Source organism: Peromyscus eremicus, chromosome 16_21, assembly GCF_949786415.1.
Source record: "Peromyscus eremicus chromosome 16_21, PerEre_H2_v1, whole genome shotgun sequence".
Lineage (NCBI taxonomy): Eukaryota > Metazoa > Chordata > Mammalia > Rodentia > Cricetidae > Peromyscus > Peromyscus eremicus.
The window spans coordinates 15,983,022-16,001,165 of NC_081432.1; the positions used below are offsets into that span (position 1 = coordinate 15,983,022).

Below are 18,144 nucleotides of genomic sequence, written 5' to 3' on the forward strand. Positions count from 1 at the left end.
AGCTTGGTAATAAGTGATCAAAGTTATTTCTGGACATGGATTTTAAATGTCTGTGATATATATAGAAAGAAACATCTGGAAAGAAGGCTATTAGAAATATTTATCTGATTCTCATAGGAAGAGTTTGAGAACAATTAGAAAATTTGGTAGTCTTTTCCAGGCTGCTTAGTTGCCCTTCTGTCTTCTTATATAGCGTTCCTTTCTGTCTTTTGGTCAGTGTTGATAACTCACCATGGAAGTGATAGGATCAGGAGCTGGTGCCTAGCTGGTTGGTTGGTTTGTCATCTACAAGCTTTTGATACAGTTGTTTCCTAAAGGCATTGCTGTGGAGAGTGAGCATGGAAACAATGACCCAAAGCTCTATAATACAGAGATTTCCTTACTTTTAAACGGTAAGGTTTTCATGTTTACTGTGGATGACACTAAACATGTTGTTCTCTCTTAGCAATATAGTCTTCTTTGAAGAAAATATTAACTTATAAAACAAATGAAATGTTGAACCTGAGATTTGCAGAAAAATAATGGCACTGGAAGCTAATGAGAAACTAAAATATTCACCTAATCTGCTTTTGAAGTTTGTATTGACCTCAAACTCTCAATTTTAATGTTCAATGGGGTGTTTGATTAGTGCCAGTGTCAACAATATATGGTCTTCCTACACTTACATTTTGTTTTTACAGATTATTTTTAAATAAATCTTTCAGTTTATTTCACAAACATATTTTTGTATAGCATTTTGTACATCATATGGTTGGGTGTTTGGACCTATTGTTATGTATTGTCTTCTGGGTGCAACTTACCTTTCCTGGGACTTAATACTTTAATAGACCTTCAAAGTTATTTTTAAGTGAGTAACCAAAATAAAGGAAGTTCAATTGACCAAAAACCATTGATTTTGGAAATTAATATTTAAACCACTTGCTTTGCTAAAGGCTTTACTCATGAAATTCTAATGATACAATTTACAGCAATAAAATTTGAACCATTAGGTACAGGGCCGTCACTTCTAGTAGAACATGCTTTATACTGTGTTGTAGATGTGTGTTTCACCTCTACACATACTCTGTAGCATCACAGATTCTTCTAAGGGTTTCATCTAGAGCAGCTCGTGAACTTTTCTTGTGACATCTCCTTCATAGTTTACTTTTTCCAGACTTCTTTGCCTGTGGTTTAATACTTTCCAGTCTTAATTTTCTGACATGTGAAGACCACTTAAGATTCATTTTCATGTAACATTTTAATGGTGATCTTAAACATGTTTCTTAGTATACATTCATAATGTTATTTACACGGATAATTTATGTCTCTACTTATTTTCATTGTGTTTTAAAATGTAGATGTCCTTTAAGATCAGAAATCTGAAACATAAACTTATAAAATACATTAATCGTGGAACAGTTATTTTTCCTAAAATTGTGTTCTGTCTTGGTGCTTCACAAGACTTTCATAGAAATGTAAAATGGCAATGAATGCAATGACAGCAGGTTACTATGCCTATTACTAGTTACTCATTCTCTAGTATAAAAAAAAGAAACTCCATGTGATTTGGCCCCTGCCTCCTACTCCAGCCTTATGTCTTACTGTTCTTCTTAACTTTCCCTATTTTTTTTTTTTTTGCATTTCCTTTAGTAGTCCAACATAATCTCTGAAAGTTTAGGAATATTTATTTTAAAAAATCCTCTTATTTAAAAGATACTTTTGAATCTAGCCAAGTTATACACACTTGTAATCTCAAGACTCATGTGGTTTCGATAAGAGGATCCTGAAGTTAAGGCTATCCTGAGCTAACTAGCAAGTTCCAGGCCAGCTCAAGCTACATAGTGAAATCCTGTATACCTATGAATAAATGAATAGATGGATGAGTTTTTATGTTATAAAACCAATTGGGATATGAGAAGGAATAGATTTTTAAAAAAAAAAAAAAAAAGGAGCACTGGAAGTAAAGCATTGTAAGACACAAAACACAGCCTTCATGTAGGAAAAAAGTGAGGTTCTAGAAAAGTAACAAGATTATTAACCTGCATTAGTTGTTGAAGTATACATTTTATGGATAGTACAGCTCAGTAGATATTAGAGCCATTTGCTAAAGAACAGAATACTGGGTTTGGGAGTAATTTGAAGAACAATTTAAAGCTACATTTCAGATTATTTTAGACTTGAGGTGTCTTTGCAGCACAACATGACATGTATCAAGTGGCAGTCACATTGTGTTTTTATCATTGCTGAAGGTTTATTGATGGTTCCGAAATGTAGCATTCATCAGGAAACAGTTTTCAGCAGACCCCCGAGAACCACTAACTTTTGGTGTGACAAAGTTCTCAAGATGGGAATGAGTAGGTGCCAGAGGAAAAGATCTCATGTATCACTTATCTAATTCTAAAACATCTATGCCTGAGACCCATGTAACCAAAGAAATTACCAGCAGAAAAGCATACAAGTTTACTGAGTAAATACTTTGTATGACATAGGGCTTTTAGAAATGAAGACATAGGAAACAGGGAAAGCTGTGTGTATTTTATGCCTAGTGTGATGAAGAAACAGATCACTGTAGAAGGGATTGGACAAGGGGAGTAGTGGGTAAGCACTATGAGGTTTAGTTGTTCAGATTCTTCTCTGGGTCTTCAGAGATAATGACATTCTTTCCTTCTAGATAAGGGAAGATACTTTAGGAATGAGTCTCATAGCATACTTGGGAAGAATGTCAGAATTTTTCATGCAGATAAATTTTTCATGGGTTACTTCAGATGTTCCCCTCAGTGAAAATGTATGTGAAGTCGCATGTCCTGAGAGGAAAGTCAGAGGAGAACTGAGAAGGAGCTGTTGCTGCCATTTGACAGAAGATATTTGTTGTAGTCCTAGAAACTAAGTTTAAGCTTAAGAGTTATTAAGAATTAAAGAAAAGTAGTGTATGGCAAGTATCCTGAGAAATTTGATTATAAAGGAAAGCAAATAAGTTATTTGGAAAATATGTAGCAGTGAGGGTTTGAAATTTGCATATATATACACATATGCATGTTACTAGACTGATAGACAATTGTAAAAGACACTGTGGTTCTACACTCATCTCTAATCTTGTACTGATGAGCAGCCAACAATTATGCATGTCTGTTGAATAGTCCCAGCCTTCTAACTGTCAGGTAAAAGGTTTGGGTTTTTTAAAACTAGTCCAGGGGTGAGACTCTAACTTAAATTTTATATATTTACTGTTACAGTTTGAAAGTGATGTTTTTGGATAATTTGTTGACAAGGAATGGACTTGTGATAGTTAATCTTTTTTTTTTGAAATCCACTCTTGCTAAACTTAACAACCTCATTTGTTTCCTTGGGAATTGTGTATGGTGATAGTTAATCTTAACTGTCAACTTGCCTGCATTTAGAATCACGTAGGAGACAGATTGCTAGACCTGTGTGTGAGGACTTTTTCAGAGAGGGTTAACTGAGAAGGGAAGGCTAGTGCTAAATGTGGGTGGCTTGTCCCAGGTCTGGGGACGGGGACGCAATAGGAGGCAGGAAAGAGAACGTGGTGAGCACATGCACTCAGCACTCTCTGCTTCTTGACACAGGTGGGCACAGTGTGACTGACACCTCATGTCCCAGCATGCTGGACTACATCTCCTCAGAGAGTGAGCCAAAAAGAAGCACCCATCCTTCCTGTCTTAGTTGCTTGGGAGGTATTTGGTCACAGTGAATAGAAAAGTAATGCACAGATTTTCTCAGGAAGAACTACGTTTGCCTTTTCATAACCTTTAGTTGGCAGGTGATAGTATACTGTACTACCTTTTACAAAAACACAGTATTGCCTACATTTGTTTTGTAACTGAGACACCTTTTAACAAGAATGAAGGGAGTTTTAAATGATGGGGGAATAAAATATCTGTTCTTCTTTAGGAAGGTAGATGTCATTGAGCTTATCAACTTAATGACAGTTCTCTGAGCAAATCTCATTTTTAAAAGAAAACACATCAGAGTGCAGTATTGTCTTGTTTACAGACTTGCACGGTGAACATTGGTAAAATATAAAATAACTAAGTAATTTGTCAATAACAGCACTTTAAATGTTTGAAGATGCAAGCTTAATTTTTTTCTAGGGCAGAAAGATGTCCATCTTCATTTTCTCTGTAGTAGACAGTTGTGGTTTTTACATCAAGTAGCACCTTCCCTTGGGGTGTCTCTGATGCTTCTGTGCATTCTGATCTTTGTGGTTGGTATACTGCTGGTGTAGATTGCATTTGAAAACATTTTATATACAGTTATCTCACAATGAAAAGGGAAATATGGAGGACAACTATCCAAAATGTACATAGTGAATTATCTTTTATAAATCATTCAATTAAATATTAATGAATACATCCATAAGGATTCATAAATAGAAAGTAAGAAAGAATAAATATAAGTTAGGTTTTTCCTGGATAGATATAACAACGTTTCATCACGTCTGTCTCATTTGAGAATTGGTTCTTTTTAAAGATGCTTACCATAACAAACACGTAGCCCTTTATACCCTGAAACCCAAGCATATTGCCAAAGTCAACTTTTGACTAAGAGAAAACTTACATTCTGTTCAGTCATTGATGCTTTGCAGCTGACAGACCAAAGAAGACAAAGTCCTAACATTAACTTATGTCTCCTTGAAATCAATCTCATCTGTGCAGGAACCAGTATTCTGAGTTATCCAAGTCCTCAGCTAAGAATTGTTGGTTAACTAGCTGGTCACTGTGCTGGGATTGCATATTTGTATTGTTGTCATAGGAAGCAATGGATCCAGATTTTATGGTGCCTCAAGTTTATGCAGTTGGGTGCCTTGAGAAAAGCAGTACAACATTTTGGACATAAAATTCAAGTGCCAGAAAGAAGTATAAGTGAGGATCTCTTAAATGTAAGCTCCAATTGGCTTCCAGGTAAATTTACCTCTCCTGACATAGTGAAAATCCTCTTCAATTTTAAGGTAAATCACTTGAACACAAGTAATCTGAGTAATCTCAAATCATAGAACTAGAAGTAACAGAGATATCTGATCTCAAATCTCTGATTCCAAAACCCACACAACATGGAAGAGTTGGGTAGAGTGAAAACCCTGGCCTGTCTATACACTAGTGCTGACAGTGAATGCCAGAAGAGTCTTGAGACAAGCTTTCTGATGCCCTGGTAATTTTCAAGCATGGTTTTCAGGAAGCAGGCTTTAAGGTCAGTTTAAAGAACAATCAAGAACAACAGCAAAGGGTTAGGGGATAGTGAGTTGGGTAAAGTACTTACTGCACAAGGGTAAGGACTAGAGTTTGGATCCCCAATACTCACTGTCATTATGTATCACAGAGGAAGACACATAAATGCCAGGTAGATGCAGGGGCCTGCCTGTATTCTCAGCCTCGGGAGGCAGACAGAGAAAGAGGATCCCTGAAACAAGCTGGCTAGCTAGACTAGCCCAGTCAGCAGGCTCTGGGTTCAGATGAGAGTCCCTGCTTCAGAGTGTAAGGTGAGAAGTGATGAAGACACCTGACATAACTTCTGATCTCCACGAGCACGAATGCCAGTGTGTCTGCACAAATATACACATGTGAACACGCATGCATACCATATGAAAAATAAAGAAAATGGAAATACCAAGAAGAATGGAAGTAATTGACAATCTACATTTTAAAAGATGTAAAATGATTTAGCTAAGGCTATACAACATTCCTGTGAAAGAATATGTGGTAGCTACTCAGTGAATTGAACTATTGCAAGGAAATAATGACAAAGGAATCCTGAATGCAAACATATATTTAATCATGAGTTAGTGGGAAATATTTCCAACAAATAAACATTAAAAGTTCAAGAAAACTTGGGGGCTGGAAAGATAGCTCAGCAGTTAGGAGCACTGAATGCTCTTCCAGAGGACCCAGGGTCAGTTCTCAGCACTCACTGGCTCAGCTCACAATCATCAATACTCCAGTTCCAGAGGATTTGCTGCTCTATTTTGGCCTCCTTGGGCATTACATGCATGTGGTGTACAGCCATGTGTGGCGTACACTCACACAGACACACCCACATACACATTTTAAAAAAGTATATGTTAAGGATTTAGAATATTACCTCGCTAGTGTAAGTGCTTATAAGTTTTTCTGTCACTAAAAGTCTCTGGTCTGATGCTATATTTAAATATTTATTGTGGCTAGCTGAGAACCTATTTAAACCCTCATTTGCCTAGATAGTAGGAGAGCCTTAGCTAGAATTACCAGATGCTTTTTATAATCATATCTAATTATCCCTTTTATTACAAATATCTGCTGAACTTTAGAAAAACTGTTCCTGTTTCATATTACCATCTGTCAAAAGCTTTCCAACTCTACACACTGAGTTGTTTTTAATACTTTTGAGTTATGACACAGATTGAAAAAATTTACTTCATCTTGAAACACATTTAATATGATCTTTTGTCATTTGTGTTTTTGCTTTATATGGAAAGGTAAGCATATTTTATTCTTTGTTGCCCATCTACCTATACACATATATTTTCAGTTATCTAACTTCAAGGTTAGGTAGTAAAGAAATTTCCTTTTCTTTCTTTTTTATTTCAATTTGGTATGTGTGTGGGTGGGTGTATGCATACATGTCTTCACTTGTTGAATGTTTACTATTCTTCAACTTTAGGGACAGTGATCCATATCTTCTTTTAAACTTACTAGATAATTTAACTTAGAATCTAACACCAGGTACAGCTATTAGAAATGAGATTATTAGTAGGAATATGAAGTATTAATCTTGTGCCACTTGGTTTGCTAGTGAAACCAGAAATTTGTGTTCTTCTGTGAACTGAAAAATCCAGTGTGGTGTGTGACGGGTCAGCCCTGCAGGATAAATAGGTTTTCTTGGTTTTTCATAAAAATCTTAACACTCTAAGGAGCACAATATATAACTACATTCAACCTCTTTTCACTTCTGATTCTTGGGCTTCTGAGTTTGATGATAGTCATGCCCCTGCTTTGACCTCAGAGGTTGCCATCCAGAGAGGAGAGAAAAGATTTTACCGAAATGCAGGTGTCAGAGTATTCCCTGTTGAACAGTTTACTAAGACTGTGACAGCTGGCTTTCTGTGTCCTCCATTGTGAATCCTAACCCTACAGGTTATGACCCAGTGCTATGTTTTTATGATTTATGATTTTAAGGCTGAAAATTGGGATGAAATATTATATATTTGGATCAAGCTGCTGTGTACATGCTTCTCAAAATATTACTTATTTGGATGTGAAATTATATTAGAAATGCAGGTAATTATAGGCACTGAAAGCCTAGATACAAAGGGAACTGTTTGCTGACAAGCAGCTTAAATGTGAGGTGTACAGAAAAGAACAGTAGTGTGACATACCACATACAAATAAAGCTTGAGACTTCCTTCTTGTGTATGTACCAAGCACCACAGAGAACTGAGCCTAAATGAACCCTTAAAGATAGCACTTGGAGATGCTCAGCGACAGGATTCTGTTGGCAGAAAATAAAAAGGGAAAAAAGTCTATTTGAGAGAGAAGCATGAAATTAAATTTAGAGATTATTCACACATAAATATTACATCAAAACTAAGAAATTGAAGTCTCTTTTAACACATGGATTTGCTAAAAATACTTGGATATATATGGATACAAACAAATTTCAACAAAATGGGATTTCAAAAGAAATAAATCATTAAAGATTACTAGGGGTATTGACAGAATGCAGTGTGTTAGCAAAGTTTTATATTAATTAGACCAAGAGGGGAGTAGAGTTTTTATTTATTTTATTATTTTTTAAGATTTATTTATTTATTATGGATACAGTGTTCTGCCTGCAGGCTAGTAAAGGGCACCAGATCTCATCACAGATGATTGTGAGCCACCATGTGGTTGCTAGAATTGATCTCAGGACCTCTGGAAGAGCAGCCAGTGCTCTTAACCATCTCTTCAGCCCCTGGGAGTAGAGTGTTAATCAACTAACATTGACTGTCTAATACAAGCCAGAAGTTATGTTTTTCATATGTGGATTAGTACCTCATTCTATACTGGTTGGCCTATGAAGAAACAGATCTTAGAGGGTTAGAGGATACTTGCTCAAGGTCACACATCTCTGTCTGTCTTACTAGTAGGCATGCACTTAACCATTCTGTAATAGTTGGGCACTTCTGCAAGTGCAATGCCACTGTCAGCAAAGAAAAATAGCTTAGGCATTAGCAGAATGGAAATATGTAATCTGTGATGACTGATTAGAAGTAGCAAAACAAATACCCAATTGAAAATGAAATTTTAAAGTTCATATTGTCCTTTGCCTTGTGTGTGAGGTCCGCCCAGGTGTTCTTAGCCCCTGGCCCTGAACTTTGTCCTAATTCACAGCTGCTTTCCTCATAAGCCCTAGAATTCATGTTTGTGTCTTACAGAATGACATGTCCTCTTTGATACTGCATACTTTAAAAAAAAGATAAAAGAAGAAGAAAATATATAAAAGTATATTCTGGCAAGGTAGAAATTATGCAACTGAAAATAGGAAAGGGAAAATGTAAATCAAGCTCATTGATTGTTACAGAGAGTGCATGATAGCAACAGTTGCCATTTTTAATGGAAATGCCTCAGGATAAAAGGGTAAATAAAAAGGAGATAAAGGATGTCTTGAAAACAATCACAGTGGTAACCATGAGTAAAAAGTATGATATCCCTTAAATGTTAAAAGAAATTTAAAGAAAGCAAGCAAAGGAGTATACAGGAAGAAACAGAAGCAGAGAAGATATAAAACAATAGACAGATTTGTGAATAAGCAAATAAACCGTGAATACCAAGATACTTAATATGCTTAATTCACCTACTGTGAACTTAGTCACTTTTGGCTCTAAAAACACAGAATAGAGATACTTAAAATAGCCATTTAACAGTCTGAAAATAAATAACAGGGAAAAATACACAGAAAGCTAAGAAATAAGAAAGTAGATGTTGCTCTCCTATCAATCAGTTAATAATTCAAGCCAGAAGAACAAAGGACAGTTGTAAACGTTAAGAGCCATAATGTATAACTAATGGAGAGAACAGCGCCTCCTAAACCAAATAACCCAAACATCCACATTTAAAAGCAGTAGCATCTGATGATTCAGGTATGCTATTAGAGAAATACTGTTACTAAATAAGGTTTAAGATACCACTTTTAGTACAAGATAGTTGTAGTGGCTTCAAGTAAGGAAAACAAACCAACAATGTGACTTAGAATTCAGAACTGCATCAGTCCACTTGTCTGTACCTGCATCCACCCTTGCACCTTCATACCTTGCTGGTAGAGGATGACACCTTGGGCAGCAGTCACAGAAATACAGTGCCAACTAAGACATTACACACAACACTGGTCACATGCAACAAATAGAACTAGAAATTAAGATTGAAAAATATACTTTTGGGAGAAAACAGCAACTTCTGTTAGTCATGCATAGAGATAAGAGGAAGAAAAATTATAGAAATTTTCTGAAAATATAGTGAAAACACTGTAAATCAGAATGCACAGGATATTCTTAAAGTACTGACCAAGGAAAGATAATAGGTATAGATACTTTAAAGAACTTAAGAGTGAAAAAGTGTTTGGCTGTGGGTCCCTGCATCTGTTTCCATCAGTTATTGGATGAAGGTTCTCTCATGACAATTGGGGTAGTCCCCAGTCTGATCACAAGAGATGGCTAGTTCAGGCTATACACCATCCACTATTGCTAGGAGTCTGAGCTGAGGTCATCCTTGTAGATTAGTGGGAGTTTCCCTTGCGTCAGGTTTCTACCTAACTCAAAAATGCCCCCTTTCCAGTCATCTCTTTCAGCGCTCTCCTCCTCCATCTACCCCCTAACCCAATCCCTCAAGTTCCCATCCCCAGCCACCCCCAGCCCACCCAGGAGATCTCTTCTATTTCCCCTTCCCAGGGAGATCTATGCATTCCCCTTTGGTTCCTCCTTGTTACATAGCCTTTCTGGGTCTGTGGATTGTAGCATGGCTATCCTTTACTTTACATCTAATATCCATATGTGAGGACATACCATTGTCTTTCTGGGTCTGGGTTACCTCACTCAGGATGATTTTTTTCTAGTTCCATCCATTTGCCTGCAAATTTCATGATGTCATTGTTTTTAACAGCTGAATAATACTCCATGTGTAAATATACCACATTTTCTTTATCCATTCTTTGTTTGAGGGTCATCTAGGTTGTTTTCAGGTCCTGGCTATTACAAATAAAGCTGCTATGAACATAGTTGAACAAGTGTCCTTGTGGTATGATTGAGCATTCTTTGGGTATATGTCCAAGAGTGGTACAGCTGGGTCTTGAGGTAGATTGAGTCCCAATTTTCTGAGAGATTGCCATACTGATTTCCAAACATTAGGCCAAGTTCAGGGAATCCTGCTGAAGAGAGGGAGGAAGGTTTGTAGGAGCCAGAGGGGTCAAGGACATCACAGGAAAACCCACAGAATCTAATTCATAGGAACTCACAGAGTCTGAACCAACAACCAGGGAGCGTGCATTGGACCTACCTAGGCCCTCTACATATATGTGACAGTTGTGTAACTTGGTCTACTTATGGGACTCCTAACAATAGAAGGGGGCTGTCCTTGATGCTTTGACTGACTTTTAGGAGCCTACTCCCCATACTGGGTTGCCTTGTCCAGCCTTAATATAAGGGGAGGTGCTTAGTATTACCATAACTTGATATGCCATGCTTTGTTGATACCTGCCCCTTTATGAACAGAAACAGAGGAGTGGGTTGTGGCGGAGGTGGGGGGCAGAGAGGAGGTATGGGGAAGGATGGGAGGAGATAGGGAGGGGAAACTGCAGTCGGGATGTAAAATAAATAAATAAGTAAGTAAAATTAAAAAATAAAAATTTAAAAGAAGTGTGAAACCATGGAAGCAAATAAAATGAATTCAGTGCTCATCCTGAGATGGGGCTGTTTAATTCCAAAGATAGTACACCAGACTAGAAGCAGTAAAGACAAAGGCAAACATTAAAGAAAGAGAAAAAAAATCTCAGCCTCGTTAATGTAACAAGATCCAGAGCACTTTTCCTAAAACCACCACCACCAACAACAACAACAAAATACTAGTTAGAAAAGGAAATAATTGTACAAGGAGTAGATAGGGCAAATAACCACTTAAATTTCAAGATATTTTTAAGACTTGAGACATTCTTGCATACTTCAAATACTTTTAAAGAGTTTTGATTAGATGAATACTGTATAAGGAAAATAAAATATGTGCACAGTTGATTAGAGTTGCTAAAAAAAATCAGTAAGTGCAGAACACAGAAACTAATGTGATTGGTTACTGGTTAGTGGGGTGGACCTGCCTGCCATGAGAAATCCTCACCAGGGATTTCAGAAAACAATAAAGATGGCTTGGCCAATCCAGTTGCAAACATGTTGTTTAAATACACCAATATTCACCAGCAAAATGTTAATGAAGAGCCCTTATTTAATAAATACTTTTATCAAGATATACCTAATCTTTTTGTAGGTAAACCTTCAATGTATAGATTTGTGGAACATAGCCCATTTCTATTACTAGAGGGAGAATAATTAGGAATAGAGAGCAGAAAGATCTGACATGACGTCTGGGTCCTTTCCGTGTATACTTGTGCTTGCATTTCCTTCTTCCTGTCCGTTATTAGTGGAATTTCCTGTGCATTATTTCTGGTCTTCATGAGCCAGACTTGACCATCTACTTTTAAATATGGTATCAGTAATGCCCAGTGACTAGGTTTAAAGAGGAACATAAAGTAAGACTTCCCCAGAGTATTGCTTTTTGTTAGTCACTTGCAACTATATTGTGTATTTAACATAAAGCAATGAAAACTACATTTTAATCGTTTTTGAAGGAAATGTAAATTTTGCTAGTATACCTTATTTTTAATATATATTTAAATTTTCAAACATATAGAAAAGTTGAAATACATGGCCAGCACTGCTTCTTAGTCTGACACACACTGATTTAATGTGCACAAACTTACCCAGTCTTCTATCTTATTTGTAAACGTCAGAAAACTTAAGCAGCTCATAAACATGTATGTGATTTACTAATGGTATTTTTTATTTAGAAATTATTTTGAGTTAGCTTAGTTCAGATTTCCAAGTAATTTTTGCAAAGTAATATTTTGAGTGTTTAGCTTGAACGAAAGGTAAAAACTAATATAAATATTAAAGTAGCAGTACATTTGTTTGCATTAGTAAAATGAAATGCAGTTCAGAAACTCCTTATATGTATTCTATGTTGAACAAATAAATACATGATGAAAATTTTCTCAACTGTTGAAATTATGATAGAGGTTATAAGGAAGAGTATTGCTGTGTGCTGTTGGATTAGAATTGGAGTGTGAGTATAAGTATTGGTGCTTTCATGCATAAATACAGGAATATAGATGTTTATTAGTGGACACACATGCATGGGTTTCTGGCTCTTCCAGCCATTCAGAGGCCCTAGAAATAGTAACATTTTAACAGAGCTGATCACACAAGTTAAGTTCTAGTCTCTGCCTGCCATTCTCTACTAAACTGAACCATAGCTCTTAGAGAAGTGATTGATTTCAGAAAAATAGAACATAGGCTAGAATACCTTGTTGATAGAAGAGAGTGAGAATTCATTTCTGCTGCTCTAACAAAGTTCCCGAAGCTGGGTAATTTGTATAATGGAAATGTATCACTCACAATATTAGGGATAGAGTGTACAGTCAAGGTACCATATCGTTAGAGTTTCTTTATGGTTTAAGATAGTTCTTTGTCACTGCACCCAAAGGTGGTAATGCCATAACCCTACTTGGCAAAAAGTGCAAAGAATAACTATATAAAAATGACAGGTTACAAAAAGTTTTGGTAAGAGTCCACACCCACTCCTGGAAAGACTGTCAAGTGGTATGGCTTCTTTGGGAAAAGTCTTCTAGTTCCTCAGTAAGTTAGAGTTATCATCTGATCTTCCCATTTTTCCCATTTCTAGGGATATACACAAAAGAATTCAATGTGTGTACACACCAAACCTTGTACATGAATGTTCATAGCATCAGCATTTGTGATAGGTACAAAGAGGAAAAAGCTGAAATGCCCATCAGCTGCTCAAGATATAAATAAAAGGTGGTCTAGCCATACAACGGAGCCCTGTTTAGCAGTAAAAATAAATTAATGAATAATATAACATAGATGAATCTGGAAAGCAATGTGTTGCTTAAAAGGAGGAGATCATGGAGGACCATGTGCACCATTTACAGGAAATGTGCAGAACAGATCATCTGTAAAGACACATGGCAGAGTACTGGCCGTCTAGTACTGAGAGAATGGGCTATGGGTGTAGATAAGGATGGTATGATAAGATGTGTGGGTTGGCTGGGCGGTGGTGGTGCACACCTTTAATCCCAGCACTCAGGAGGCAGAGCCAGGCGGATCTCTGTGAGTTCGAGGCCAGCCTGGTCTACAGAGTGAGATCCAGGACAGGCACTAAAACTGCACAGAGAAACCCTGTCTTGAAAAAAGTCCCCTACCCCTACCCCCCAAAAAAGATGTGTGGGTTGTTTTTACAGGGGTTAAAAAAATGATCTGTTCTTGATTATAGGGATTGATGTACAAATATATAAGGCACTTTAAGCACACTGAGAAAGCCATATGTAAATATTCTTAGCATAATCTGCCAATGTTTTTACTCTGCATGTCAATAAATGCTGTTGTTAGGAACTGCTTGTAAAATATTTTTTAAAGTAGCATTCATGTTTGCATAGACAAAATGTATGAAATCATGTATTTGGTCTGCACTCAATATTACTGATCAACACAGTAGCAGAAAATGTTAGAATCATCTAACCTTTAAAATATTATAGCCGGAATTATTCTTCTTTATTTTGTGTTTTACTTGCATGCATGCCTGGTGCCCAGTGCCCATGGAGGCTGGAAACAGATCCCCTGGAATTGTACTTCAGATGGTTGTGGAGTACAGATTTGTGTGCTGGGCTCTCTGCAAGAGCAGTGTGCATTCCTAACCACTGGGCCATCACTCCAGCCCCCAGAATTACTCTGAAAGTCATGTCTTAACTGAGGAAGGAGAGCTGGTTACAGACACACACAGAGACAGAGCTGAGAGTGACTGAGTGGTTAGTGTGTGTGTGGCGGGGGGGTGTTTGCTCACTGCTCTGTCAGTTTTTATAGCAGTCTCTTTTTCTGTCACTTATTTCAAAATCTCATTTAAAGTGATCCATGAAGTACAGGGGGGATGAAGTTAGCTTAATTCTTAACTTCTAAGCAAATAAGAAAGCTTCATAAAGGTAGTTAATGTAGTGATTTTGTCTAGAATTGGGCCTGTGATGCATATCTTTAAAATTTAGATTCTTAACTTAATAAAAGCTTTATAATGTCCATAGGAAAATATGATTTGATCAGAGATCTCCACATTTTAATTTAGGTAACATCTTTTTCCCACATTTTAATGAAAACAAAGGTTTTCATAAGGTATGTTTCAGTTATTCATCACATTTAACTGAATAAGATAAATAGCAGAAGCTTAAATGGCAAATACATCTACATTTTCTTTTTCTCCTCCAGCCATTGTGTTGTTCTGCTAGAAAAGTGCTAATAGTTTCTCCAATGACAGTGGAGAGATGATTCACAGTTTTAATAACACCAGTCAGCATGGCACTCAGCTTTTGTCTTTAGCCTTGTTTGTTATTTCAACACTGAAAATTAAATTCAAGTGTCATAGAGAAATTATTACAACAAAATCCTTTGTCGGAGTGAATGAGTAGTCTTTAGTATTGTGTGAACATACAGTAGTATAACCTTCGTACACTGTTCTTCTGTATGGCATTTCCAAAGTGAAAGAGGGGCAGCATGCTCTGTCGCCTTCCATTGCTCCCTCTTAGACTTTTCTGTAAGCATTCCCTTCATTTGATTGGACCACTTCATTTGCAGCATTTCTGTGGCACCATCTGGGTTAAAATACCTGTGTCATTTAGGGTAAGCATTGACTGGTCATGTAGGGAAAATGGCTCTTTGAGGCTTTTCAGAGAGAACCTAACCAGGCAAACTGATGTTTTACAGCAAAATGGATCATCAATGTGTTACTATAAGTTAGAAATTGGAAAATGGAAATATAGCGATCAGAGGACTGAGCCATCTGTTTTTTAAACTGGTGATATGGCCTTATAAATATCTTTTATTATCATGTGAATTACTTTATGAGCAAAGTAGAATCTTAGATTTAGTACTTAGATGATTGAATTCAGAAATATATACACCACTAAAGACTTTGAAAACTGGAAAAATCCATCAGAAACTAATTTTCTATGCATTGTTTTCTGGCAGGTAACAAATCCCAAGACAGTGGTATAGCGGAGATGGAAGAACTCCCTGTCCCACATAACATCAAAATAAGTAACATCACATGTGACTCCTTCAAGATCTCATGGGAGATGGACTCGAAGTCAAAGGACCGCATTACACACTATTTCATTGACCTCAACAAGAAAGAGAACAAGAACTCTAATAAATTTAAACACAAGGTAAACCCAATGAACACTTACAGTCATTTCAACATTTTAAGTATGAAGTCATTTTAAAAGAAAATAATTTCAATGACTTACATATTTGACATTGAGAAGAACCAAAATTATGTGTGATTTAAAACATCCCCATAATAAAATTTTGAAGAAAATGGAATGCCATGCAAGAGGGTAAATCATGACTATATGCAAAGATAAAAATCAGTAGTAAACTGTAACTCATTAAAGGAAATTGATCCTGTTCTATAGTGATAGTTCAAGATATAACCCACTTATAAGTCAGTTATATTAAAATCTATGCAAATAAAGTCAAAACTGGCTTGGAGGGGGCAGTGGAGCTTGGAGGGGACAGGAAGGCTACCCTCTACTCAGAATTCAGTTACTTTATGTAGACAAGAATAGCTAAATTGTTTACCAAGCTGTACAATTCCTTCTATTGAAGCAGAAGAGTGTGTCATAGGCTTTGTATAGTTTTCCATTGAAGCATACATCCTTCCCGGAGTCAAACTAATTGGCTTATAAACTAATTGGCTTATAAAATTGTGGGCATTTGTTTAAATACTTTAGGCCTAAAAAATGTCCTAAAGAGTCAATTTTGGGGTGGGAGGGTGATCAGTTTCTTTTGCTTAATAATGAAACTTACTAACCTTCACATGCTGTAGTATGTAACATTTACCTGCTGTCTCTGCTGCCACTCACCCTTTGTGATACAGCTCTTCCTCCAGATGTGACTGTTAGGGATAACAATTACCTGGCTCAAGTGTTTCTCTTATGCTTCATTGTTTTTACTGATGATGAAAACAGACATTAACCTGGTCTTTGAAAAAGATGGGAAAATTCAATGCATCATTTTATTTTTCTGGAAATGTCTTTTACAATTTCACAAACTAAATATAAGTGAGGGCTTTACATATTGTAGAAAGAACATACTAATCATCAGTCATTATTACCAAATTCCAGTTCTGATTATGGGTGTTCCCTTTGCTGGCATTTGCCTTCTTGAAGAATCTTTGATATGCTTAAACATTAAATGATGAATATTTCAAGGCTTGACCTCTACTTCACCCATGAATACCACAACTTTGGAAATGTAATGAGTGTTCAACCAGAAGGTTAACTTATTGATTGCTACTTGAAAAGATCTAAACATTTTCAGACACATGGCACCATACTTTTCTGAAGGTTACCTAATCTGTATGTCAAACAAGTTCGTCTGTTTTAATATTTACTTTAAAAGCGTTCTCCCCTTTACATATAAAATATTTAGTAATGAACCTCTCTAGTGAGATTATCAAGTCATAAACATCAAGCAAATATATTTTTAACTTAGTAGACTTTAAATCAATTAATCTTGGTTCTTTGATGTCTTTTTTAAAATCTGTTTTGAAGAAGATAGCATGTACGGGGAAAACAATATGTTATAAATAACGACAACTAGAATACAAGTCCTTTTCAGTTTTTGGACTGTAGGATGTTAAGCCTGTCTCTTGTTCATCCTGGGCCTTAATTTCCATGTATGGAAAATAAACAGTTTAAACATGGTAATTGTTGGGTGTTTTTAAACAGGAGCCCTGCTCTTACCAGGAGTTTAGGTCTGTCTATTGTTTGTAGTTGATGAAAGTTATCTTGAATAGCCTTCCTGACTCCCTACCTCTCCCTTCCCTACTTTGTCCTTCCCTTTATTCTTTACTGCCTCATCTTCCTTTTTTCCTTCCTAGGATGTTCCAACAAAATTGGTGGCAAAAGCTGTTCCCTTGCCAATGACTGTTCGTGGACACTGGTTTCTGAGCCCAAGGACTGAGTATACAGTAGCGGTGCAGACTGCCTCAAAACAAGTTGATGGTGATTATGTTGTATCTGAATGGAGTGAAATTATAGAGTTCTGTACAGCAGGTAAGGGAGCGGTGGTTTACATTGATTAATGTTCTTAGAAAGCTCATCAGCAACTTTCTGTACCTACAAGGCGAGTAAGCATTTCATTGGAGGTGTGGTGCTCGGATGGTAAATGGCTCGCCTTGCATGCATGTGGACCTGACTTGAATCCCAGAACCCATTTTAAAAAGCCAGGAATTACAGGCACATGCTTGTAATCCCAGCTCTGCCTTAATGGCGATGGCAGGCAGATCTCTGGGACTCTGTAGACAAGCAGCCTAGCTTCTTGGAAAGCATTAGGTCAGTGAAAGACCCTGTCTCAAAAAATAAGGTGGATGGCACTTGACACTCGACATGACCTCTGGCCTCCATACTGTGCTCATACGTGCACTTAGATACAGAAAAAAAAGAAGTTAGAGAGAGGCTGTTTAACATGAAAGAGCTGGTAGAAAAAATTCTAGAAAACAATTCGCTCATCTGTTTCCAGGTTGCTTAGCAACTCCCCCATCTGTGGCATTCTTCAGATAAGACCCAATCCCTTCTTACCTGGCCACACACTTGCATTCTTTTAGATGCAGCTCATGATTATCTACTACTCATCCTGGTATCTGTAAAACTCTAAGGGCATGTTAAGAGGCTGAAATTCACTTATGAAATTCACTGTGATGAAACTGCTAAGAATGTTAACACTCTTGACTGCTAAGGATTTCAGTATTTGAGAACAAGGTAAAAAGTTTCTTGCAAGTACCATATTTTTTTATATTTCTCTGTATCTCATGA

At 36.8% G+C, this 18,144-nt stretch overlaps 1 protein-coding gene across 2 annotated transcripts in view; it reads left to right on the plus strand.

Moving 5' to 3' along the window:
- The window catches only part of Phyhipl (phytanoyl-CoA 2-hydroxylase interacting protein like), a 40,045-nt gene that overhangs the window by 11,816 nt on the left and 10,085 nt on the right, over nucleotides 1-18,144 (plus strand). For both annotated transcript variants that reach the window (XM_059281532.1, XM_059281534.1), the window contains exons 2-3: nucleotides 15,296-15,492; nucleotides 17,211-17,385. In XM_059281532.1, the coding sequence (XP_059137515.1) occupies nucleotides 15,296-15,492; nucleotides 17,211-17,385 (372 nt within the window). The remainder of the gene's footprint in view (nucleotides 1-15,295; nucleotides 15,493-17,210; nucleotides 17,386-18,144) is intronic.